At 37.9% G+C, this 27,139-nt stretch overlaps 1 protein-coding gene across 5 annotated transcripts in view; it reads left to right on the top strand.

Moving 5' to 3' along the window:
- ICE2 (interactor of little elongation complex ELL subunit 2) overlaps nt 1–26,311 on the top strand; it is a 42,346-nt gene extending 16,035 nt beyond the window's left edge. For all 5 annotated transcript variants that reach the window (XM_008268941.5, XM_008268940.5, XM_089310498.1 and 2 more), the window contains 7 exons: nt 3,922–4,867; nt 5,870–6,045; nt 11,900–12,029; nt 16,946–17,030; nt 18,402–18,452; nt 20,175–20,433; nt 25,662–26,311. In XM_008268941.5, the coding sequence (XP_008267163.1) occupies nt 3,922–4,867; nt 5,870–6,045; nt 11,900–12,029; nt 16,946–17,030; nt 18,402–18,452; nt 20,175–20,433; nt 25,662–25,790 (1,776 nt within the window). In that variant the 3' untranslated portion in view covers nt 25,791–26,311. The remainder of the gene's footprint in view (nt 1–3,921; nt 4,868–5,869; nt 6,046–11,899; nt 12,030–16,945; nt 17,031–18,401; nt 18,453–20,174; nt 20,434–25,661) is intronic.
- The last annotated feature ends 828 nt before the right edge of the window (nt 26,312–27,139 follow it).

Here is a 27,139-nt window from a genome sequence, read left to right as displayed (position 1 = left end):
ATCTCTCTGTTTCTCTATTGTTCTCTCTCCCTCTCTGTCACTGTGCGTTTGTGTGTGTGTGTGTGTGTATGACTCTGTCTTTGAGACAAATGAATGTCTAAAAAAATTTTTTTTTAAGTACAGGCCAGCATTGTGGCACAACAGGTTAAGCATCCCATATGGTACTAGTTCAAGTCCCACTTCTGATCCCATTCCCTGCTAATGTACCTGGAAAAGCAGCAGAAGATGGCCAGAACCCTTGGGGACCTACAACCATATGAAGACCTCGATGGAGTTTCAGGTCTTTGGCTTGGCTTTGACTTGGCATGGCCTTGGCTTTTTGCTGCCATTTGGGGAGTAAACCTGCTATGGAAGATAGCTGTCTGTCTCTGTAACTCTGCCTCTCAAATAAATTAAAAAAAAAAAAAAAAAAAAAAAAAAAAAAAAACTACCTCACAAGACTGTTGTGAGGGTTAAGTTCATGTAAAGAGTTAAGTATCATGTAAGATGCTGAGCATAGTTCTCAGTTTCTGTATCCTACGAACTTGGTGTCAGTGGTAGTTAATATGAGGTTTTAAATTAGTTTGTCTCATTCCTATTCAACAGTTTTCAAGTATGAACAGGAACAGGTAAGTTTAATTTGATTGATCCAGAAAGTATTTGGTCACTTTTTTAAAAAAAAAAGATTCATTTACTTATTTGAAAGGCAAAATTACAGAGAGGCAGAGGTAGAAGGAGGTCTTCCGTTCGCTGGTTCACTCCCCAAATGGCCACAACAGCCGGAGCTGAGCTGATCTGAAGCCATGAGCTTCTTCCAGGTCTCCCACATGGATGTAGGATCCCAAGGACTTGGGCCATCTTCTACTGCTTTCCCAGGCCATAGCTGAGAGCTGGATCGGAAGTGGAGCATCCGGGACTTGAACAGGCACCCATATGGGATGCTGGCACCTGCAGGTGGTGGCTTTACACCACAGCACTGGCCCCTGGCCAGATTTTTAATCTTTGCCTATTCTTCATAGCTTTGTGACCTTGGGCAAATTACATAATCTGTCTGTGTTGTTTGCTTATCTGTAAAATTAGTATTACATTACATGACTCAAAATTGTTGGGTTTAAACAGGTTAGTATATAGAGCAAGGCTTGGTACTATTTTTTATGTTTTAAAATATTTTTTCTGTAATTATTAAAGTAAAACATCTTATATAAAGGAAACTTCATTCATTCCACAAATATTTATTGAGCAGATACTGCTCTATGCATCTAGAATTTAGCAGTGAATAAAAGCAGTCTCTTCTCTCTGAGCTGTATTAGTGGTGGAGGGCACAGATACTGGATAAAGCAACCTCTAAAATGAAGGAATTTGTAAATGCTATTGGAAAAAATAGAGTAGATGAAGGAGAAATAGAGGTGAGTGGATATTGCTGTTGTATTCATGATCAAGAAGGTCTTTTTGAGGACAGGAAATATGAACATAGATTATAATTAAAGCAAGAAGCGAATAAAGTTAAAATATGATTAAAAATATTTTTTTACTTGGGAGTTCATATAATTTTGAGGATATTGACCTTTGTCTTTTATAGTTGTTTTATATGTTTTTCTCTGCTATTTGCATCTTAATATTTTTATGATTTTATATGTCATAAAGTTCTTTCAACTTACGTTTTCTTCTTTGGCATTCTGTTTTAATGTGCTAAAAACATACTAGCCTGAGGCAAGCGTTAAGGAGTAACAAGTGCTGTAAAGAAACATGAAGTAGAAGTAAGAGGGATAAAAAGTGAGAGTGACTTTTAGTAATGGTGGGCAATTGAATCTTTCTCTTGGTGACAACTAAAATGCTGGACAAAATATTAAAACTTCTTTATAAGAAATATCAGAGCTCTAACAAGATAGTAAGGAATTACAGGGCTGAGATCCTGGAGAAGACAGAAACCTAGAAGATAGGACTGTCACTTAGAGGCCACTGAGAAAATGAACTTTGCTTTTGGTAGCATTTCCTGAGAGGCTAAAGAGGTAAAAGTCAAAGTTCAGTTTTCTGTCAAGGGCTTGGACACCATACTACTAGGACCTGTGTTCCAGGAGTTGAGGTAGATCAGAGATAAATCAGCTTCCTCAGAGATTGTAGCCTGAGTTTTCAGGCCCCGAACTTGGAGGCACATGCTTTTTTGGTTGTTACTAATATACCTAGACACCTAGCAAAAAAGTGAAATAAATAAAAATCTGTAAAAAAACATAAAAAGTGAAAATGATTCTTAGGAGAAGCTAATGTGAGCTTAAGCTTCAAATTCTGATAGTCTTGATATTTAATGAATGATTTATATTCTGATTTCTGGTTCTTTGTAATTATTCTGTAATTAATATTTTGAATTTTCTTATGCAACAATTAGTTTTCAAGTGCTTCAGTTCATTGCTTAAAATTTTCTTAATTTCTAATTTGTATCTCAGCAGAGTAAGAGCTTAGCAGATTCTGCTTTGTACTCTATTGAGATTTGCTTTGTGTATTAAGTTACAGTCCATTTGTGGGCATGCTCCTTGGATTCGTGTTAAAAAAAAATTAAGTGTGTGTGTGTGTTAGTAGTTTTTCAGTCCTTCATATATATTTCTTTAGTCATTTAATTAATATTGTTCATCCTTGGTATATTCTTGCTTATTTTTCCTTATTAGAGACATTGTATCATTGATCAGGTACAATTATGCTTCTGTCAGATTTTCCTTATATTTTTTCAATTTGTATATGTGTATGTTTTCCTGAGAAAGTACCTCCATCCCTTGGTTCACTCCTCAAATGCCCTCAATGCCTGCCCTGACCAAGACTGAACCAGGAAGCCGCAAACTCACTCCAGGTCTCTCGTGTGGCTGCAGGAACCCAGTTACTTGAGCTTTCCCATTGCTTCCCAGGGTTGCTATTACCAAGAACTGAATCACCAGCCAGAGCTAATAGTGAGTCACTCTAGTCTGGAAGAACCTCTAGGCCAGACACCCATCCCAACTATATGTTTTCATATTGTTGTTTGATGTGTCACAATTTGTGGTTGTTATGTATTCATCAATTTCATCTTTGTTCAACATAGAGTTCCTCTCTTTTCTGACCAAAATCTTTTGTGTTGATTTATGCTTTGTCTAATACTGATACTACGTTTTCTCTGTGCATTTTGATATGTACAGTTTTTTCTTCTGTTTTCTTTTTTAGGAATAGCTCAGGGAAGCAGCATTAATTTTACTTTTTTAATACTAAATTTAGCCTTTTATTTTTAAAATATTAATTGTGAGGCAGAGTTACAGACAGAAGGGTCTTCCATTCACTCGTTCACCCTCCAAATGGCCACAGTACCAGAACTGGGCCAATCCTAAGACAGGAGCCAGGAGCTTCTTCCAGGTTTCCCACATGGGTGCAGGATCCCAAGCAGTTGGGCCCTCCCAAGCACATTAGCAGGGAGCTGGATCTGAAGAGGAGCAGCTGGGACTAGAACTAGTGACCAGGCAATGGATTCACCTACTGTACCACAGCGCCAGCCACTGTTGTCGTCTTATTCATGAACCTTTTAGAACATTTAGACTTTCTACTTTTTTAAAAAATTTGAGAAGCAGGCAGACAGAAAAAAAACAGAGCTCCCATCTGCTGGTAAACTCCCCAAATGCCATAATGGTCAGGCTGAAGCTGGGAACCAGAGATTCAATCCAGATGTGCCACCCAGAGCTATCATCTGCCTCCCAAAGTCTGCATTAGCAGGAAGCTGAAACTGAGAATGGAACTGGGAACTCAAACCCGGGCACTCCATTGTAGGATGCAGACATTTTGACTAGTATCTTAACTGCTAGGCCAAACTTAGTAGTATTCTGCTTTTAAAGAACATGAGCTGTATTTAAGGAATAGGGACATTATTAAGGGATAGCTGAAGAGTGACCTGAAATTGTTACTAATAACTTGCTAATATGCTTTCTTAAGGTGTCCTATGAAGTTAATGAGTGCCGAAAAATTGAGACTCTTGAAAATTTGGATCTGGGTTTTGATGATGATGTTACAGAACTTGAAACTTTTGGAGTAACCACCAGCAAATCATCAAAATCACCAAGTCCAGCAAATACTCCCACAGCCCCCAAAGCAGCAACTAAACCTGTGGCTCCACTTGTACCAGATATTCAAGCTAATTCCAGAAGTTTATCTCAGATTCTAATGGAACAACTGCAGAAGGAGAAACAACTAGTTACCAGTGTGGATGGCAGCCCAGAGGAGTGCAAAAGTAAAGATGACCAGGGATTTGCAGTTTGTGGTGACAACTTAAGAAATTCTGAGAAGTCTTTGCTGCATGATAGTGACTTGAAAACGTCTGATGCCTCACAACTAGAATGTTGTAAGGAAACTGAAAGCTCTAATAAAAGTGATATGCATGCTGAGAGTGACAGACTGAATGTTCTAGCAAATGCAGGTAATTTAAAGGAAAAGCCATCAGAAGCAGCTGAAACTGAAAATGAAAATCTTTGCAGTAGCGATACAGATGAGGACTGTTTAATCATCGATACTGAGTGTGAGAATAACAATACTGTAAAGACAGCTGTTGTGGATTCTAATTTAAATACTAGACCAGCTAGCCCAAATTCTGCCTCAGGACCAGCTGCTGTAGCAAACCAGACCAATTCTACCTGTAGTCCTGAAGAGTCCTGTATTTTAAAGAAACCTATCAAACGAGTATATAAAAAATTTGATCCCGTTGGAGAGATTTTAAAAATGCAGGATGAGCTCTTAAAGCCTATTTCTAAAAAAGTACCTGAAATGCCCTTAATTAATTTGGAGAGCTCTAAACAGCCAATTTCTGAGCAATCTTCAACTCCTCTAGATGCCTCTAGTTGGCCAAAAGCTGGATGGACTTCTGCATTTCAAAAGCCAAAAGGACGTAAGTAAATATTTCCAAAGTTCCACTGTTTTATCTGTTCCTTTTTCTAAGATTTTTTTCTCTCTTCACTCTTTGTTAAACGCTGTTTTGTCTAATCTTTACTTAGTTGTTAATGTTTAAGTTTTCAATCTATCAGTAAGTTTAAATCATCCTTTCTAGGTAAATAGCCAGAGGTATAAGGGTTTTGTAATGTGTATTGAACATGTATAGTGGCTGCTAAGCCGTAGGTAAAATGGTTTACCAAACTGCTGAAGGGGAAATGTATCAGAAATAATCATAAATGTTAATCGATCCAAAATTTACTTCTGCTTGGTGTTGGACTATATTTGGTATGCTTTGATTTTGTAAAATAAATAAATTTGCTCTTCAGCTTTGCCTATATTAGAAATGACATCACTTTTTCAACATTTTTTTCTTCTCCTATTCTGTCTCATTAATTAATTTATTTGTTTATTTGAAAGGCAGAGTGACAGAAAGGGAGTGACAGTCTGCTTGTTCACTTCCCAAATGGCCAGAACAGCCAGGGCTGGGCAGGCTGGACCAAGCCGAAGCCAGGAGCCCAGAACTCTGTCTGGGTCTCCCACACTGGGGACAGGGGTCCAAACACTTGGGCCATCTTCTGCTGATTTTCTCAGGCATATTAGCAGAAATCTGGATTGGCAGTGGAGCATTTGGGACTCTAACCAATGCTGATATGAGGTGGTGGCCTTACAAGCGATGGCCTAACCTGGTGTGCCACGATGCCCCCATGACTAATTAATTTATATTTTGCCTAGAGTTGTCAAGGTTTACAGTTAAAAGGAAGAGGACCTTAAAGCTTTGATTTCAGCTCTTCCTGCAATTCCAATAGAAGTAAACAGAAGTGGCAATACTGTGAGCATCAGCTGAGTGGAGAAAGTAGAAATTTAAAGTTGATAGAAGTTTAAAAAATAGTTTAATTATTTTATCCTGGATTATGATAAAGGTGAATGTAAAATAAATATGAGAAACATTATTTTAAAGGGTTGCCGTATGAACTTCAAGACCATGTTGAAGATACATCGGAATATCTAGCTCCCCAGGAAGGAAATTTTGTTTATAAGTTATTTAGCCTGCAAGACCTGTTGTTACTTGTGCGTTGCAGTGTCCAGAGAATAGAGACAAGACCACGTTCTAAAAAACGGAAGAAAATCAGAAGAGTAAGTTTTCACTTATGTCATAGTCTAAGTAGATAATCAGCAACTTAACATGCTAATATTATGAAGTTTAATTTTAAATGAATGATCATTCTTATAGTATGACCAGATTGAAATTTTAGTAAAATAATGAGATCAATATTAATAAGATAAAGTACTTAATATATATATTTATAAATGTCTAACTTGCATGGAATTTATAAACTATGAAAACTGCACCATCATAGACTTGACCTAGATTGGCATATACATTCCTGGTTTCCCCTGTGAATTTGAGTATCCATTATGACACATGAGTTGTGTGTCATTTTAAAAGTCTAAGTACTTTCAGAAATGGACTTTCACATACATTTAAAGCATTTCCAGGATTGTCAGAAAACCAAATCTCTTCTTTCTCCTGTTTTTCTTTCTGGGGTTTGATATGAGTATTTTCCTCAGTAAAGCAGTTTGTACTACAATTTGAAAAAATACTTATTTCAACTTTTTTTAATATTTGAAATTCTCCCTTCAGATTAGTTTTTGTGCTTTTTGTTTTGTTTTGTTTTTGCATTTGACTACTAAATCCTGGTAACTAAAGAAAAGCTACCATGTTATAATTGATGATGTAACAAGTACTGAAGTGCCTTTCCTTCAGTTTCTCTTAGAATTGTTTTCTGTTGTATATATTTGTCATCGTTCATACTTTTGTCTCTTTAAGTTTTAGTGTCTCTGTCTATTGTATATAACCCACCATCCAATACGAATTTTCACTGATAGCTTTATTTTTGGAGTGTCCATGTGATTTGGGATAGGAATTAGGTAAATTATACAGAGTGATATTTCTACATTGGTCCCAATTGTATATTCCCCTACTCTGTCATATTAATAACAGGTAAAGAAGGCAAAGAAGTGCTAACCTTTCCATGCTAGTAAGCATAGTACTGTGAGGGTTTAACTACCACAAAAAACTAACTAACCCATCCATGCCTAGTATGTACAATTTGTCCACCAGAACCCAGTGGACTTGGTAGAACTTTTACTTGATAATATTTTATTCTTTTATTTATTTTTGTGAAATGCAGAGTTACACGGTGGAGGGGGGGAGGGTAGGAAGGATAGACAGAAAGGGGTTCACTTCCCAAATGGCTACAATGGCTGGGATTAGGCCAGACCAAAGCCAGGAGCTTCTTCCATGTCTTCCATGAAAGTGCAGGGGCCCAAGGACTGCTTTCCCAGATGCATTAGCAGAGAGCTGGATTGGAAGTGGAGCAGCTGGGATTCAAACCCACACCCATATGGAATTCTGGCACTGCAGCTGAAGCTTAACTTGATATACCACAAGCCAGCCCCAAAGTATCGAAATTCTAAATTATTAAATTCCTGCTTATCCTAATTTAGTTTTCATCAGTGGGTTAAAGCAGAAAAATGTTTTTTATTTATTTTTATTTGAGAGGGATAGAGATTAAGAAATTTCCTACCTACTGATTCACTCTACAAATGCCTATAAGAGGTCAGAGATGAGCCAGGTGGACCTTAGTCTGGATCTCCCACATGGGTGGCAAGGACTCATGTTCTCCAGCTATCACTGCTGCCCACTCTTTATTAGCAGGAAGCTGGAATAGGAAGTGAAGCCAGGACTAGAACCGAGGCACTCTGATATAGTGTGCAGACTTCCCATGTGGGTAGCTTAACTGCTGTACCAGGACCCTACCTCCAAACTGAAAATTCTAGAATGCTGATGATTTTGAATAAAATGGGGAATTTGTTTGTTTTTAAGGTTTATTTATTTATTGAAATAGTTACAGAGAGGGTGAGGCAGAGGCAGAAAGAGGTCTTACATCTGTTGGTTCACTCCTCAAACTGCTGCAACAGCTGGGGCTGGGCCAGGAACCAGGAGCTTCATCCCAGTTTCCCCCATGGGTGCAGGGGCCCAAGCACTTGGGCCATCTTCCACTGCCTTCTGAGGAACATTGTCAGGGAGCTGGATCAGAATTGGAGCTACCAGGTCTCGAACCAGTGCCGATATGGCAAGCTCTGCAGGGCAGCTTTACCCCTTACACCACAGCAGTTGCCCCAGGGAGTGCTTTTTATAAAAGAGAATCATGGAATGATAAAATATTATAGGCTTGATATTAATCTTCTGTTAGATAAATGCTAATATTCTCTGAATTATAGGACTACACTTTATTTGCTATTTCTTCTGCCTCATCTATATTTAATTCTGATAAATTTATCAGTCCTAGGGTTGGATATTTGGAGTACCTATGGTGTCAGTGTTACAGATTGTATTTTCAAGTTTTGTTTATTTCTTATTCGCTGTCTTTGTAATTTACTTTGGGTTTAACTTCCTACCCAGTGAGCCCATACCACTTTATATTTCTCTTTCAGCCTACAGCACTTAGAAATTGTTGATCGCCAGTATCTCTTAAGTAAAATTAGCCTAGGGGAAATGTTAGGTACTGATTTAGTTTCTGAACCAGACAATTTGGTAAGGATATTGTCATTCACTTGATTAAAGTAAAATCTATAAATGTCAAGCATTACCTATAGGAGAGAATTAATTCTTCATTGTAGTTTGTCAGAAGAGTTGAGAATGTCTGAGAGGATGTGTTATTTCTGTTTTGTCAAACCCAAGAGTAAAATAAAATTTCTACTGAGTGGTTATTGTATTGCTAACATATATTGTATTGCTATCATTATTTGTGATGTTTTAGTGCACATGGTTTAAAAATCCCCTAGTAGAATGTATGCCCCATGAAATCATGTCCTATACATGTTTCTCGAAGATGTTGCATACCAGAGAAACTCAATAAACAGATACTGAGTAAATGAGAAAAACTGAGGAGTAGGGAGGGAGGAAGTATTGTTAAGGGAAGGGTTTTTAAAATGGTACTGTTCAGTTAGGTGAGGATGCATCCTCAGTATTTCCTACCTAAAACCTGTTGTGAAGGCTCTAACCTTCGATGTCCAAGAACGTCATCTCTCCTCTGTTTTCGCCTGATTCTTCAAATCTGCATTATTGTAGCTGAGACTTGACTTTGCAATATCGTTTACACTTCCTCATCAAAACTCTGCTTAACAAGAGCTGCGTTTCAGAGAACTTAAAACAGCAGCCAGTTTCAAAAGATGCAGTGAATTGAAGAGGCTAGTTTGGACCACAACATAAAGCTGGAATTTACTGAATTCTATGCATAATTATGAAATCCAGACCAAGTAACTTTGGATGATTTGGTATTATCTGTTATTGTCTGCTTCAGTTAGCCAAATATCCTAAGTACTATATTTTGAAGTGCTCAAAAAAATTAGATGCAGTTATTTTAAAATTTCTATTGCCATTCTAGATCCAGAAAAAAGGATCTTGTAGGTGCTAAATGTTAGGAAAAATAGAAGGTATCTGAGGGGATTGGTGATAGGGTACTAGCCAGGGAATATCTTTTTAGGAATATATGTACAGGTTTTAAAATTTCGTATGAGAAAGTAGAAGACAGAAAACTAAGAAAAGCTTTCCCTTGGGAAGAATAGGAGCCATCTATCAAGGGGAAAAAGAAGCAGTGAACTTACTTTTTACAGTATGAAAATTTTGATTGTAAATTTGAATACTAAGATAAAATATTCTTTCTCCCTGGCTTCCTGGAGATGGCAGTAGAATACATATAGAACTTAAAACCAGATTTAGAACTTGGGTTTTTAGATGTGGTAATGTTATCAAAACCCACCAAAGTATTTACTTTTTAACATACTTTACAGAAATATATATATTTTTGAATTTAGAAAATATATGTAATTTAATATCTGTTATATCTGTTATCCATTCATGATCCAGAAAGATTTTCTTTTAATCTATTCTTTTCTGATCTTGCTACAAACTACCTATGTGTCCTTGAGCAAATATGTTTGGAAGGCGAAGTGACAGATCATCCTATCTGCTGTTTCACTCCCCCAAATGGCCACAATAGCCAGGGCTGGGCAAAGCCAAAACCAGGAACTCCAACCTGGCCTCCCTTTTGGGTGGCAGGGACCCAAGCGCTTGAGCCATCACTGCTGCTTCCCAGTCACATTAGCAGGGAGCTGAATTAGAAGCAGAATAGCTGGGACTTAACTGGAACTTTGATATGGATGCAGGAGTCCCAAGTAACAGCTTCATCCACTGCAGCACAACCCTCAGCCTTTGAGCAAATTTCTTAACCCTCCGGGCCTTCATTTCATCATTAGCTTCTATTTTCTCTGAAGTTATAAGAGAATAAATCATATGCAGTTTATCATTTGCTGATGAATAATACAATAGAATGAATGGTTTTAACAGTAAAATTAACCTAATCACAATTTAGCAATTTTTCATTGAGAAGATGCCTTAGGGTCCTAGCCATTCAAAGCATGGTGCCTGAAACAACAGCCTCTTAAAAAATCAAAACCCTTGAGGCTAGCACTGTGGTGCAGTGGGTTAACACCCTGGCCTGGGGTGCCGGCATCTCATATGGGCGCCGGTTTGAGGCCCGGCTGCTCCGCTTCCAATCCAGCTTTCTGCTGTGGCCTGGGAGGGCAGTAGAAGATGACCCAAAATGCTTGGGCCCCTGCACCCACATGGAGACCCGGAGGAGGCTCCTGGCTCCTGGCTTCAGATTGGCGCAGCTCCAGCCGTTGCGGCCAATTGGGGAGTGAACCATCTGGTGGAAGACACCCCCCCCCCCCGCCTCTCTGCCTCTCTCTCTCTGCCTCTCCTCCTCTCCTCCTCTCCTCCTCTCCTCCTCTCCTCCTCTCCTCCTCTCCTCCTCTCCTCTCCTCCTCTCTCTCTGTGTAACTCTGACTTTCAAATAAATAAATAAATCTTTACAAAAAAATTCAAAACCCTGGACACCAATCCAGATTCTACATTTTACAAGATCACCAGGTTATTCATATGCACATTGAAATTCAAGTAGCACTGCTTAAGAATTTTACAAACTTCAAAAGGTAATCATATGAGCTGCACTAAAAAACGTACTGAATTTGAGTTGTTTTTGCCATCAGCTTTCTGCTAAGCCCTCTAAATCTGCCACTTTGTGAAAATTGGGAATTGAGAAACATTGATGGAATATTTTCAAATCTGTCTATAAATGGCAATACCTTAGTTGAAGTTTAGAAGTCCTGGATAGTTATATCATTTCAGTTAAGTTCCTTGAGTCATGTATGTCTCTTTCTGCAGCTAGAAATGGAGAGACTCCTGTGAGGAATAGAATTTTCTTTGACATACGTGAGATGGCACAGGCACAGTCATTTTACTTGATCTAGTTTGTGTCCTGACCAGTAAACTCTGAATAGATAATTTGTCAGATCTTCAGTGTCTGGAATGAGGCATTCATATTATGAAGATGACATCCCCAGGTGTTGATATTAGTGCTCATTCACTGAAGAAAATGAGCTGCTCAGAGTTTAAGCCTGAGATAATATGACTAATGCCTTAAAGGGGCAAGAAATAAATCCCAGCCTTTTCTATCCTGAGAATTATTAGTATGTTTTAAAGTTACTGCTTCCAAGCACCTATCTTTGAGCCATTGGGCAATTATCTATGACAGGCTGTATTGTAAGGATTCTGCTGTCATTCCCATTCCCTGATAGAAATAAAATATATTCATATGTGAGGATGTATGTTGATTTTGGGTGGAGATGGCAGTGGCTATGAGAGATCTGTTTTATCCATCACTCTCTTGCCTGCATCTGCCAGGGACTCTATTCATGAGGCTTAAATATATCCATCTTTCTGTCTGAATCCTGCTCTGTTTGAAAGAGTGAATTAAGATTACCTGAAAGTATTTGAAAGTGGTTATGCTGTATAGACAAATATATTGGCTATTAGTAGTAAATTAATGGAGCTTTGAAAAAGTATAATCTTGCATTACAGCAATTTCCAGTTTTTGTACTACCAAAAGTAGAATATCAAGGTTGTTATGGAGTTGAAGCTCTGACTGAAAGTGAACTTTGTCGCTTATGGACTGAAAGTTTATTGCATTCCAACTGCTCGTTTTATGTTGGTAAGTTATGTAAGAGTTGTTGTTCTCCTTTTTAGTTTCCTTGTAAATTCACACTTTTAATTTTTAGACTCAATTATAAATTACTGCCATTCTGTGCTTTTTTCAACTTTCTAATTGTGTTAACATTTGAAAGTACTATTTAATTGTTTTGACATGTACATGTATCTATATTTTTAATTTTTCTAAAATTATGATATAGTCTGCAGGAGGTTGGTTTGCATTTGTTATGTTTGTATGTAGTTAACATACTTCACATGATAGATGACTGGCCAATCATTGTTGGTTTCTCCCCCTCCTGGAATGCCAATTCTGTTCATTTCATACATTTCAATCCTTCCTGTCTCATGTTTCTCTCTTTGCAGTCTTTTACTTCCTTTGATCTCTCAGTACATTTTCTTTTACTTCCCTTATGACTTGCTTCTATTTGCTACAAAACTTTTCTTCCATCCATCCCTGTTTCCTATTAGAAATAAGTAGTTTTAAAGTCAGAGTCTGAGGAAACTGTATACTCAGAGTACTTAGCATAATTCCTGATATGTAGTAAGTGCTTTAAAAGTGGTTTTTCTTGCCTAATCATAAGAAGGTTATTGGCTTGAAATGTTTTTTCCTATTTTGAATAATCAGTCAATCCTTTATTTTCGTATTTTTTGAGAATGTTAGTGAAATAATCACTTCAGTCTTTGTGCCTAACCCTCAAAGGAAACGACTGATTGTACTGCTTGAAGGAACACTGCCTACCCCGCTTTCCCCAAAATACACACTGCCCAGAGTGTGCTGCAGCAGGTTTTTTTTGTTTGTTTGTTTTGTTTTTTTGTTTTTGTTTTTTTCTGGACAGGCAGAGTTAGTCAGAGACAGAGAGAAAGGTCTTTCTTCTGTTGGTTCACTCCTCAAGTGGCCGCTGCAGCCAGCACACTGCGCCTGACCGAAGCCAGGAGCTAGGTGCTTCCTCCTGGTCTCCCATGCGGGTGCAGGGCCCAAGGACCTGAGCCATCCTCCACTGCATTCCCGGGCCACAGCAGAGAGCTGGCCTGGAAGAAGAGCAACCGGGACAGAATCCTGCACCCCAACCAGGACTAGAACCCTGGGTGCCGGCACCGCAGGCAAAAGATTAGCCTAGTGAGCCACGGCACCAGCCTGCAGTAGTTTTTAATTACCAGGATTTTCATGTTCCTCCAAAAGATCTCATACTATAACAGTTTTCCTATAACCTGTATGAAAGCAATTCCCAGCACCTCCATTTTAGGAGAGGACAGACCGAAAACTTATCACTAAACTCTTGAATACTGATGAAGAATGGAGATTCATGACTAAAACATTGAAAGTTTGAGCTTTTTAATGAGGGATTTAACAAATCAAACTACCATCCCATAAAGTAGTCTTAAAATTCCTTAATAATCATTGCACTGTGTGCTGGTCATCCTTAGTGATTCCTGTCCACTTAAGAGCGGTTTACTTCAGTGTGAGGAGATGGTATATTTGGTCTCTGTGACAACTGTTTAGTGAAAAATATGTATTACACTGTTTTGAGTCTTTAAGTTGGTTTTGATTTTCATATGGGCATACATATATGACAGCACATTTTAAAATGCTATTTTAAAAGCAGCTATGAGTTTTTTTTTTTTAATGTTGTTAGAGTACCCTTTTAATTAAAGGAAAGTGTTCAGGAAAACCACTTGAAAGGCTTGTTGAAGTAGATTGCTGGCCCCAGCCCTTCAGTGTCTGGTCTGCTGCATCTCTAACATGTTCTCTGAATATGCTGAGGTTAATAATCCTAGGTCCACACTTTGAGAACTTCTGTAGCTCATAGTCTGTTTTTTGTGTAGAATAAACACACTTGTTTTTCCTTTGTTTCTTTGCTATAGGTATATTCCCCTCTTTCCCTAATTTTCGATACTCTCTTATCCTGTTGCCCCATAAAAATTTAGTCTTTTAAGAAAATTTCCAAAGTCTCATCACAACTTCTTTGTCCACCCTGCAATCCTATAATACGTGTCAATTCTGTGTGATTGCCAAAAACTTTAATAAGGACCAATTGCAATAATCATGGTGTATTAAGTGTTGGTAACTGCATGAAGTACAAACTTCACAGCTGGCCCTGTGGTCCACAGATCACTATGTAAATAAGAGATGCGCATCATGGTCAGTCACTTTCAGAATGTGTCTGTGGTCACTCTGCATCTTTCAGTTCATGTGTGGAGAGCAAAGAAACAAGAGATACTGCTGAAAGTGAAATTTGAACTAAATGTAAATGGAATTATAGAACTATATAGAATTATATAGTTATATAATTATATAACTATATAATATAGTTACATATAATATAGTTATATAGTTATACAACATAATTATATATAGAATATATTATATATGTGATATACGATATATTATATATTTTAATATATAATATGTACAATATAATTATATATAGAATTATAGAAGAACATATAGAATACATAGAATTATAGAAGAACAGTGGGAATATTGACATTGCAACTGTTCACGAGACTCTAGATTTGCTGCCACAGGAAATTCATGAAAGCAAGCATACTGATACAAATGAGGAAAGTAGCTGTGACATAAAAGATGAAGAGGTGACACTAGTATAAGATTTTATATTAAGGGGCCGGCACTGTGGCATAACAGGTAAAGCCTCCACCTGCAATGACGGCATCCCATATGGATGCCAGTTTGAGTTCTGCTGCTCCACTTCTGATCCAGCTCCCTGCTCATGGCCTGGGAAGATGACCCAAGCCCTTGGGCCCCTGCACCCATGTGGGATATTAAAGGAACTTCTGGAGATACTTCATATCATTGAAAGCCCAAAGGATACCATGAGAGAGCTGATCTTAACTTAGAAAGGAGTGTAACAATTCACCACAGCATAGAAAAAATGCTTGCTTTCTATCATGAATTGTGCAAGAAGAGAACAAACACTGTTCAAACTACTCTTGATAAGATTTAAGGGAAAAAAAGACTAATTCTCAACATTTCTGATGTTTTAATTTACAGTTTCTGAGTAAATATTTTAATTATTTTCTGTGTTCCTCTGTATTTATAATTGATGGAGAATTTATAATGTTTTGACAAAAGGTATAAAAGGAGCAGAGAAAAGATAATTTTTCCAATTGATTATTAAATTCACTTTCCAAGTTTCTTCCTGTATGGTCATTTGTATGGTTGTGCACTGCATGTAGAGTGTGTCTATATGTACTGAATGTATGGATGTTTGTGTGAATGAATACCTGTATATATAAAGGCTGTATTTGTGCTACACAAAGCAGTGCTTTCCAGCTTTGATGCATTTGAAAGAGATTTGTACAGCACACTGTTGAAGTACAGAGATTGCTCACAGCTAAAGGCAACGGCCAGGAAGCTTTTGCCATCCCAAGCCTTGCTTAACTGCCCCAAGGACTGAGGAGATAAACATCGCAAGCATGTGTATTATTCCTTTATGGCCTACAGATTAGAAAGCCCAGTGTTGAAAAATTGGCATCTTTTGGGGGAGATAAGCCCTCAAAGCATAAGGTGTTTTCTATATAGTTATTTTTGATAGGCCATATTTGAAGTGTATATACCTTCTATCATCGAGCTTCTTTAAAAAGTTAAAAACTGTAAGTCTCCTCAAAGACATTTTAGTAAACATCTTAAATATATTGCACTTAATATGTCCTTTTTATAGTTAAGCCATTAACATGTGTCTTTGTTATTAGAAATGTCACTGTATAGTGAGTGTTAGAAATGCAGAGGTGAAACTAAAACTTCAGAAATAACAAGTGGGAGTGGGAACTACTGGATTTGTTATCTAGGAAGGAAGTCATCTGGTAAAAATGTTTCTAATTAAATTATTTGTGCGTTATGCAAATGAAAGGGGGCTGAATATGGAAATGAGGTAGTAAATTATGTGCATTTTTGTTGTCCCAGTGATTGACATCAGCTTTCTAGGTAATTTGTTTTGATAATTAAATATTGAGAATTAAAAAAATAAAGACAGAAATGGTATTACTTTCAACATCAGTGATTTACACTCTTTGCCAATTGATGTTCTTAACTATACTACAACAGCATAGCTTTTATGTTGAAGTGATTATGTAACATGTAACGCAGGATTATCTTTTATATCATTCTTCCTTGGCAAATTATACAACCTCAATGTTGTGTCTTAACCTGTTTTGCTTTAGAACATACACAATACTTTTTTAAATGCACCCATGTGGGAGACCTGGAAGAAGCTCTTGGCTCCTGGCTTCAGATTGGCTCAGCTCAGGCCATTGCAGCCATTTGTGGAGTGAACCAGCAAATGGAAGATTTCTCTCTCCCAGTTTCTCCCTTTCTCTTTCTGTAATTCTTCTTTCAAATAAAATCTTTTTTTAAAAAAAAAATTATTTGTTTGAGAGGCAGAGAGTAACATCTTCCTTTTGCTGGTTCACTCCCCAAATGGCTACAATGACCAGAGCTGGGCCAGTCCAAAGCCAGGAGCTTCTTCCAGGTCTCCCCCGTGGGTGCGGGACCCAGGAACTTGGGCCATCCTCCATTGCCTTCCCAGGCCATAAGTAGAGAGCTGGATCTGAAGATGAGCAACTGGTACACGAACTGATGCCCATATGGAATGCTGGCGCCACTGGTGGAGGCTTAGCCTACTACACCACAGCACCAGTCCCAAAATAACTCTTTTTTACAAAAAAATTTATTTTGTTACAAAAAAAATCTTGAAATGCATGCATAGATTTTTTTTGATAGAGCTTTTTGAGAGTTTTTTGAATTTCTGATTTGGAATTAGGAAAATCAATACTTGAGCAGTTATTCTTAAGTTGTAGGCTTAGAGATGATATTTTATGTGTAGTCTGGTGTAAGTTTTTCAACATTCAGCAAGTATTTTAGATTGAATACATATTTCTTTTGTAATCTGAATTTTTTAGGACATATTGATGCATTTACTTCAAAACTTTTCCTGCTGGAGGAAATTACCTCAGAAGAATTAAAAGAAAAACTGTCAGCACTCAAGTAAGAAAGCACTTTGTGGTAGGATTTGAAAAACCTGTTAACATGATGGCTCATTTTCCTTTATTTCTGGATATTGGTTAACTTAAAATAAATTATTTTCAAGACTTTTCATCCTTTTTTATATTGAGGCTTCTCATGACCCATCTGTGTTAACCATCTCCATCTCTTAAATTAAATATAATACCAGTAGCACCAGACTTTCTGCCTAAGACACAAGAGTCTAGAGGCAGAGTGGCTGTCACCTGGAAGTGCATGGGAAGCACGCACTCTGCCCCTTTACAGGGAAGGGCAAGGATCTGATAGAGATGCTGAGCTCTCAGGTTGAAACAGAATGAAGTTATTCTGCTCAGACCTCTAAGCACCTAAGTGCAAAGGAAAATAACCTATGAATATGACCTCATTTATATCTCACAGCTTGCTAGAAAAGGCTGATTGTAATATCTCCATTTTACTTTAGGAAAACTTGTGCCTCAGAGCACATGTCTGAGCTATTCAAATTCTTGGTAGTTGATGTTTGATTCACCACTAGGGATGGGAAATTGTCCTGACTTATAATGGCAGCATAGTTCCAGCTCTGGAGCTTGACACAATTTCTTAAGTTTCCCAGATGCAGACTTAAAACTTTGGCTTCGGCTTGTTCTTAAATACATCCACTTGTATTGTAAGAATTGCTTTTCTTGAGCAGTAACTTTTTGTTACAGACGTAAACAGAAAAGCTTTTCCATGCCCTATTCACTGCCTGCCTCATTTCTCTCCATGAAAAGCATTTTGTAAAAAAAAAAAAAAAAAAGAAAAGAAAAGAAAAAAGGAATGAATTTAGTCTTAGAAGTAATAAATATTACAAGTGTTTTGATTCACACAAAGTCAAAATACTTTATGAAGAGAAATCAGGAAGTGGCAAAAATTCAGTAAATATTCCAAATATAATTTTGGTATTCTTTGACTTGCATTATCTCATCTGTTCAGATGTTAAGGGAATATCTCTTCTAAAGACCTGTAATTGTTTGTTTTTTACTGTTTTTAAATTCAGGATTAACATATAATACTTGAACATTTTTAAGGACTATGCAACTTTTCAACATGTAGACATAAGTTAAACCCACCATACCAAGAAATCAGCCTTCCCATTTTCTTATCTTTGTGTTTGGAGTCTACCAGCTCCTCTATTCCAGGTTTTCATAGAGTACAGTGCATCACCATGAGCCATAATCATGTCATTGTGCTGCAAAACCCCGGGACCTGTTACAGTATCCCTGCTGTGCTCTTCTTCCCTTGTCCAACCTCTTTCTACCCTTCCTGGCTGAGGAGCTGTAATTGTTAGCAGTAAGAGTTTTGTGGATTAATTTCACATGAATTTCTTCTGTTTAATAGGATTTCAAGTTTACTTAACATTCTCCAACACATTCTAAAGAAATTAAGTAGGTAAGTGTTTTGGGGGCCTTTTATTATATGTCTTCTTTTCTTTTTTAAAGATTTATTTGGGGCCGGCACTGTGGCACAGCGGGTTGACACCCTGGCCTGAGGCGCCAGCATTCCGAATGGGTGCCAGTTGGAGACCCGGCTGCTCCACTTCCAATCCAGCTCTCTGCTATGGCCTGGGAAAGCAGTGGAGGACGGCCCAAGTCTTTGGGCCCCTGCACCTGTGTGGGAGACCCAGAGGAGACTGCTAGCTCCTGGCTTCCAATTGGCACAGCTCTGGCTCTTCCGACCAATTTGGGAGTGAACCATCGGATGGAAGACCCTGCTTGTTCACTCCCCAGATTGCCGCAGTGGCTGGAACTGAGCCAGTCTGAAGCTAGGAGCTTGTATCTGAGTCTCCCGTGTGGGTGCAGGGACTCAAACATTTGGGCCATCATCTACTGCTTTCCTAGGCTATTGCAGAGAGTTGGATTGGAAATGGAGCAGCCGGGACTGGAATCAGCACCCATATGGGATGCTGGCACTGCAGGCAGTGGCTTTACCTGCTTCATCACGGCTCTGGCCTCAGTGTCTTCTTTTCTTAGATAAAATTTCTTAGACACTTTGAAAATATTCTGTTAGGGACAGATAGAAAATAGCCCAGGAATGCAAGGATTGTTTTAAGAACAGTTTTCTGGAGTTCCTTTGTCAACTTGTATTTCTTTACTGTTAAGTAAGTTAAGGAAAATCTAACTTACTAAGTTTGTAGGCAGATCCATAAAACAGAAATATGATTAATCTTTAAATAATATATCGTGGGAAAGAACTGAGGTACTCCTTTGATGCAGAGTAGTGCATAAACCCAAGAAAGTACAAAGTATTAATTATACCTATTTAGCTCTTCATGGTGATATATTGGATCCCTTAGAGCTCTCTATAGAGAAAGGGAAAATGTGAATTTGATGTTTGACTTACGAGATTATTGTGATAGTAGAGGGTCACGATTAAGGGTATGGCCTGTGGAGTTTAACTGCCTGTGTTTTGGTAGTCAAGCCCTATACTAAGAGCTTGGGCAGATTGCTTAGCTTCTCTAATTTGTTTATTTATCTCCAATGTGGGGTAATATGTTATGCCTTGAAAGTTAGTTATGGAAGATTTATTGAAAAAATTAATGTGAGTGGTATAATTGTTGTTAGCCCATGATAGTCAGTACCTGCTAGCTGCTATTGTTAGTATTATTACCCTCCTGGAATCTCACACTGATTTATGATATTACTTCATTGGCTGTTTCTGCCACTTTAAACAACTCAGTGTAGTGAACATGTTGCATTGACTTCTCTATTCACCTGCTATTAGATACAAAAAACGCACAGTGTAGAATGAAAAATGTGTAGGAATGCTTTTCAGTGTATCTCTTGTCCACACACTAGAGAATTCAGACTGTTTCACATAAAATTATTTTTTAAACTTACACATTGACTTATGTAACAGTAAAAATAATCAGGTATTCTAAACTTTGGAATAAAGATTAGTTGCCTAAAAGGTGTGAAGGTCGTTAAAAAGACACTTCTTAAATCTTATTTGGTCATAAAAGTACTTGTAAAGGTTGTGTTCTGTCTCTATAACTGTTTTTAATTTTACTGATTCCATGAAGGAAAAAAAATTTTACTGATAGATCGTAATTAAGAAAGTGTTATTGAAATTGATGCCATGAGCCCATAGTTGAGCTTCATTGTGTGGATTTAGTTTGCAGGAGGGTTCCTACTTGTTATCTCATGCTGCAGAAGATTCTTCACTCCTGATCTACAAAGCTTCTGATGGAACACTTACTAGGACGGCATACAATTTACATAAAACTCACTGCGACCTCCCTGGTGTACCTTCCAGCCTCTCAGTTCCCTGGGTCCCATTAGATCCCAGTCTCTTATTACCGTATCATATTTATCACGGAAGAATACCTTGTACCTTTCCACCTAAATCACTGGGTCCCACAACACAGCCAAAGGTGAGACATATTCTGAAATCAACTGTTCTATTAGGTTTATTTTTACTGTCTTATTATTATTTATTATTTTACTGTCTTATTTTACTATCTTATTACTTATTATTTACTTATAATAGGTCCTATTACTCTTTTTTACTGTCTTTTATCCTGGTGTCCACATTTACTATATTATTCTCAGCACCATTATAAACTGTGTATCTATAAGAAAAGTAGATAAAGTTGTATGCTCTGCTAAATCCAGCCTTGATGCTAGTGTAACTTTCTTCTTACAAGGTTTATAAGTCAACTAAAGAAAATTCTTTGAGCCTGCTCCGTGGGTGCATGAGTTACGCATCCACATAGTTAAATCCCTATGTTCCTCTGAAAGGCAAAGTTACATATTTTCTGGTAAATTTTATTTCTGTATATTTGGTATCTGTTCATTAAATATTTGAAGCAGCATGCAGAAGAATAATATAGCCAGTAAATGTATGATATTAAAAATAATTAATAAAGTTTGGGAATAATGTCAGGTGCTTTTTTATTTTACTCTGTGCAATTGTGTATTAAAACAGCTTAGCAAATAGCATAAACTTAAACAGAAATAACATTAATTTTAGCAATTCTCTACCAAGATATATTTATATTTGAAAGACATGGAACCAGTATAATGAACAGCTACCTATACTCTAATGTGCATTACACATTACTCAGTATAGGTTAGATGTGGAAACAATGGACATATCTATCTACACATGAATAGACTTGAAATGTGGCAAATAAACACAATGGGGTTCTACTGAGCCTTCCATAATGAAATTCTGTCACTTTTGACAATTTACTTGAATATAGAGAATATCACATGAAGTGACAAACCCAGAAGGACACAAAAAGACAAATATATTATCTCATTTATATTTCAATTCTGAAAAACTGCAATGCATGTTAGAGGTAAGAATGGTGAGTAATGGGGGGAAGTAGTGGAATGAGGATACAGGGAACACATTGGTCAAGGGGCACAAAGTTTCCAGTAGACAGCATGAATGAGTCTACAGCTATACTGCACAGCATGGAAATTAAAATGCTGCATTTCATATTTCAAGTTTCTAAGCGAGGCTTTTAAATGTTCTCACTATAAAATACATGTGAATATTTCTCATTTGAAAATCCCAGAATTAACACTCATCAATGATCACAGCATATCCTACAAGTACAGCATATCCTACAAGTATGTATAACTATTTCTCAGTTGAATATTTTAAAAAGGCAAAGATTATCAGGTTACACTAAAAATAAACAAAGAATAATATAATGTGTATAATATTAAAACCATTTTAACTTTTTTGTATTAATAAAAAGAGAAATGTTCCATGCATTCCATAGCAGGATAAAATTTTTTTTTTAAAAATTTATTGGAGGGGCTGGCACTGTGGCATAGCAGGTAAAGCTGCTGCCTGTCAGGTGCTTTAAAGCAGATATTACTAATTAGTGAATGAATGTCTTGTTAAAAACACAAATAAAGCATTTAGGACTGCATTGTGTTATGTTTAGTATTGTATAGCTCAGTATTTATTGAATTACAATTAGTGTTACTTTCTTGATACAATTCATCCCAGAAATGCCAGTTTAATGATATCTCTTTCTCTGAAACTTTCTCTATTAGGTCATTTATTCTTTGTATTTGCATTATATAAGAAATTCCAACTTGAGTTTGATTGTAGGTAAAGTTTTGTTCTCTACCAGTGAATCTAATGTTCAGGAAACAAAAACTCAGTGTATCTTTCTTCCGTGCTGCCAAAAGTCAGAATTGCTGTCCCTGTTGTATAATTTTCTCAGTACATTTGCCCCACAACACCAATCACTGTGTGTCCTCTGAATATTCAATTCTTCTTTCTTTTCTGTATTATACTGGATTAATTTGTAAGTGTCTTTAAGTCCTTTTGAGAGATACCTGGAATGCAAATACTGAGGATGCTTTTAATAATTGACAGTGAAAGGGGTGGCTTATGTTTTTCAGGTCTCCACTCTAATGTTACCACTCTAATGTTACTTTTTTTTTTTTTTTTTTTTTTTTAGAAAGTTAGAGAGAGGCAGAGAGAGAGAGGTCTTCCATCTGCTGGTTCACTCCCCAGATGGCAGCAGCAGCCAGAGCTGGGCCAATACAAAGCCAGGAGCCAGGAGTTTCTTCTGGATCTCTCTCCCACATGGGTGCAGGGGCTCAAGCACAGCTTTCCCAGGCCACAGCAGAGAGCTGGATTGGAAACGGAGCAGCAGGGATTTGAACTAGCACCCATATGGGATGCCGGCACTATAGGTGGTAGCTTTATCTGCTACACCATGGCTCTGGCCCCTCTAAAGGATCTAAGGATCCTTTTAGAAATGAGAATGCATTGCTCATTCCTAGTTAACTTTGGCCAAGAAAGCATGTGGTTAGATAGGACAAGTGAAAGCATGGAGAAAGTTAGTTGTAAACATCTTAAAGCTGTTTTATCTGCAGTTTTAGTTGTTTGTTTCAGCTTTAATTTAGTCATTTTTACAACCTAAGAAAAAATTTTCTTAAAAATGATAATCGAACTATTTCTGAAAGGCCTGTGTATTTTATGGGAGAATTTCCTCCTTTTAATTTAGAAACAGTGATTATAGTCTCTCACTTAGAACATGTAATTCTACGTGGGCATAGATTGTTCTTTTTTAGTGAAAATGAATGGTTTAATACTTTGGCACTGAACAGATTTAAGAACAAAAAATACGTGAGTATTCCGTTTTTGCGGTGTGTTTTTAGAAAGTCCTTATCAATATAGACTGGCATTGAAATAATATGTGATTTATGCCTTGGAAATACTATAATTTCATTTTTTAAATGATGAGCTCTAAAATGTGCTTTAGAACCACTAGTAAATCATTTATTTATTTTGAGAAGAATTTGCATATATCCAGGGTTTGGCCATATGAACTTGAACAATTATGTGTTTATCACTGAGTACTCGTTAAGTTGTATTATTTTTTTTTATATTTATTTATTTGAAAAACAGAGTTACAGAGAGGCAGAGACAGAAGTCTTCCATCCGCTGGTTCACTCCCCAAGTGGCCACAATGGCCAGAGCTGGGCCGATCCGAAGCCATGAGGAACTTCCAGGTCTCCCACGTGGGTGCAGGGGCCCAAGAACTTGGGCCATCCTCCACTGCTTTCCCAGGCCATAACAGAGAGCAGGATCAAAAGTAGAGCAGCCAGGACTTGAACCGGTGCCTATATGGGATGCCGGCACTGCAGGCAGCAGCTTTACCCACTATGCCATGGAACCAGCCCCTAATTTGTATTTTTTAACATACCTAAGACATTCAGTCCAGAGGCAACTACTTAGTTTATCCAGGAGTAAATTGTTATGCAGCCTAGCATTTAAATACAGTAGACAACTGAATGACTAATGCTTGGTTTTACATATTTTGGAAAGTTTTGGAGATCTGCTCACCTGCCCACAATCTAGCCCTACATTTATTAGGAATCGTCCCACTCTCCTCCCTTCTTCCTGGCCAGGCCATGAGAGTAGGACTTCCTAGTTCTTGACCAGCTAAGCCCAGATAGAGTCCAATCTTAGCAGCAATGAAGGGTTAGCGCTTTGGGGAAACTGAAGAAGTAAGACTCTGTATGAAACAGGCTCTGCGTATTTTCTTGGTGTAAAAACCTCAGAAACAAATGTTTTTTCCTGTGGGGCAATCCTTTATTCTGTAACTCACTTGAACTCAATTCTCATCCTTATCGCGTGCCTTTGGCATTTACTCTGGGGTACCCCTGCATTCTGCCTCTACTGCATCAAGTAGAGGTTGTACAAGTAGTGATAGGTCCTGTTTGCTCCCTGTGCTACATGGGACTTCCACTTCAGTCTTTTTGCAAGTACTTCTTATTTACCTTTTTTCTCCTCTTAAAACATCCACAGTAAACATTCATTGCACACACACACACACACACACACACAGTCTTTCAAATGAAGTCTTCAAAATGCTTGCTTTCCTTAAAGATACTGTAGATACCATGTGCCTTTATAGGAAATACAAGCTGAATGGGGAGTAGTATAGATAATCTAAAAATCACAGTACTTTGTAATTGCAGCGTTAGAAAAGTTCATCAATTTCAGCCACAGACAGACTAGGAAACTGAAATTTCTACTCAAGCTCATCCTTTTTCAGTCTTGTAATTTTAAACCCAGAGATGCTCCCTAACGAGAGTAGATTTTAGATGAGGGAAGCTGAAGTCTGGTGCATTCTTATCCAGCAGTCCCTTGGAAGCAATGGCAGTACTACTTCTTTGGGCTAGGAATTTGCTTGTGGTTGTAGAATTCACTGGATAGGAAAATAAGAGACAGCTATGGGCTGGCCCTATGGAAACACTTTGAGGCCGCTCAGCCTTGGTCCTGCTCTGCAAGGCCGGGCCTTCTCCACTTTGCGCACTTTCACTGGCCAAGGAGGTGACCACATTTGTAGATCTCATCTTCAACATGACTGCAATTAGCAAAGGGTTGTGTCCTAAGAATAGTGCTCCTGTCTTCCCTACACTGTCAGCTGGGATGTGGGGATGAGGAAGGGCAGACACAAGGGTAGAACCAGCACCACCACAAAATCATCCCAGCCTGCCTTCTTTCCCTTTTGGGTCTTCTGTATTCACTGTCAGGCTGTTGCCTTCCTCTTTTTTCTGGTTCTTTTCTTTGATTCCTTCAGTTTTTCCTTTCTACTTGGGTTCTTCTGTCTGCCTTCCTTTTTCTTTCACGTTTCTTTCTTCCTTCTTCCCCCTTGGCCTCTTGTTTTTTCTCCATACTCTTTGTATATCTTCCCTTCCTCTCTTTGTTTTTGTCCGTGTAATTTCTTCTCCCTCCTGACCACTTCTGACCTCCATGTGTGTTTCTCATTTCCACCTTTTTCTTGCCTTCAGCCTAATTATTGCAATTACATAGCTCAAAAGGCCTATCATTTTCATTTTCCTATTTACTGACATTGCAGTCTCTTCCACATTTAACACAGGTGGTAGTTTCCCTGTTCATGTCTCTGCCCTGGTCTGTCTCCTTCCCTAGTTGTTGTTGGAAAGTTCAGTAGTTTAAAACTGTGTCAGATTAAAACTTGTAAAACAACCAGGTAATAGAGGATTGAGAATATGTAAAAGATAATTCACAAGGTGATCAGTACATGTGTAGGTAACACAGAATGGACTGCATATAGATCTGATAGAAGTACAGTAAACTGTTCTGTTCATTTCTTAGATTGGAGGAACAAGAATGCCTACCCGTAGCCGCAGGAATCCAGTTTCCATGGAAACCAAAAGCAGTTGTTTGCCTGCTCAGCAAGTTGAAAATGAAGGAATGGCTTCAAATAAAAGAAAAATAACTTGAGGGACCATACCATGGAAAATGAAATTTTGAAAACCAGTTGTAACAATGCTTAATTTTGAAAAGTTTGAGGGGAAATAGGCCTAAAAGATCAGTAAGCAAGAGGAAATTTTTCCTTTAATATCTTCAAGTTGTTGGAGTGCCTTGAAAAATTATGCTGGAATGTGTCAAATAATGCAGTGTTCTACCCTTTACCCTGTTGTTTGAAGAGAATAGAGATGTATGTTAAAGCAGACATGACAGGGAAGTACATAAAGAAGGGAAATATTTTTACATTAGATCTTTTCCAAAAATTGTAAATAAGAAAATAACTTGCTTCTTTGAGAATAATATTTATCATTGTGTATTATGTTAATAATTAAAATCATATTGCCAGTGTTCACATTGGCTCAGAGGATTAAATACTGCCACATCAGAGGCAGTTATGAGCTTTGTCAATATTATTTCTGAATTGTTTGAACAGTTTTTGTATGCTACTTTAAAATGATAATTATTGCAGGCTAATAAAGTTAATACTTTAAAAATCTTGGTGAAATTCTGTTAAGCAAAAAATAAAAATAAGAAACTCCCTGCCTCTGAAGGCACAAGTTAATACTTTCCTTGTTGTGCAACCATCATTATGCTTAGAAGAAAAAAAAAAAGAAAACTTTCATGTATAACAGGTTTGGTGACGAGTATCTCTGAGCACAAATTCTAGCTGGGTGTTGAAATCACTACCGGAAGCAGAGAAGAGTATGATTCCAGGAAAAAAATGTGTTGTAACTGACAAGTTTAACATGGTAAAGCATGCCCTGTTCTCCCCTCATCCATGTGGTCAGCTTACATTTTCCAGGACCACAGATTAAAAGGGTATAATGAGGTGATTAAACTATGGCCAACTTAAGAAACAAACCTGTTTAATTTTTGTATTTCTGTTGAATGTTCACTGAAATTTTTAGAAAATGTGTCATTTGTAAAATACAAGTATTGTAAATCAAAGGCAATATTTTGTTTTTAGGGGGATTTTTTTCCCCGAGGCTGAAATGTCATCTCAAAATATTTGAAGTAACAGTTGACAAAAACATTTTTTTTAAGATTTATATATTGCCAGCGCCGTGGCTTACTAGGCTAATCCTCCGCCTTGCGGCGCCGGCACACCAGGTTCTAGTCCCGGTCGGGGCACCAGATTCTGTCCCGGTTGCCCCTCTTCCAGGCCAGCTCTCTGCTGTGGCCCAAGTGCTTGGGCCCTGCACCCCATGGGAGACCAGGATAAGTACCTGGCTCCTGCCATCGGATCAGCGCGGTGCGCCGGCCGCAGCGCGCCGGCCACGGCAGCCATTGGAGGGTGAACCAACAGCAAAAGGAAGACCTCT

This window comes from Oryctolagus cuniculus, chromosome 12 (genome assembly GCF_051225735.1).
Source record: "Oryctolagus cuniculus isolate XC-2025 breed Fujian yellow rabbit chromosome 12, ASM5122573v1, whole genome shotgun sequence".
Lineage (NCBI taxonomy): Eukaryota > Metazoa > Chordata > Mammalia > Lagomorpha > Leporidae > Oryctolagus > Oryctolagus cuniculus.
Note: the sequence above shows the minus strand (reverse complement) of the source record. Positions and strands in the feature narration are given on the sequence as shown.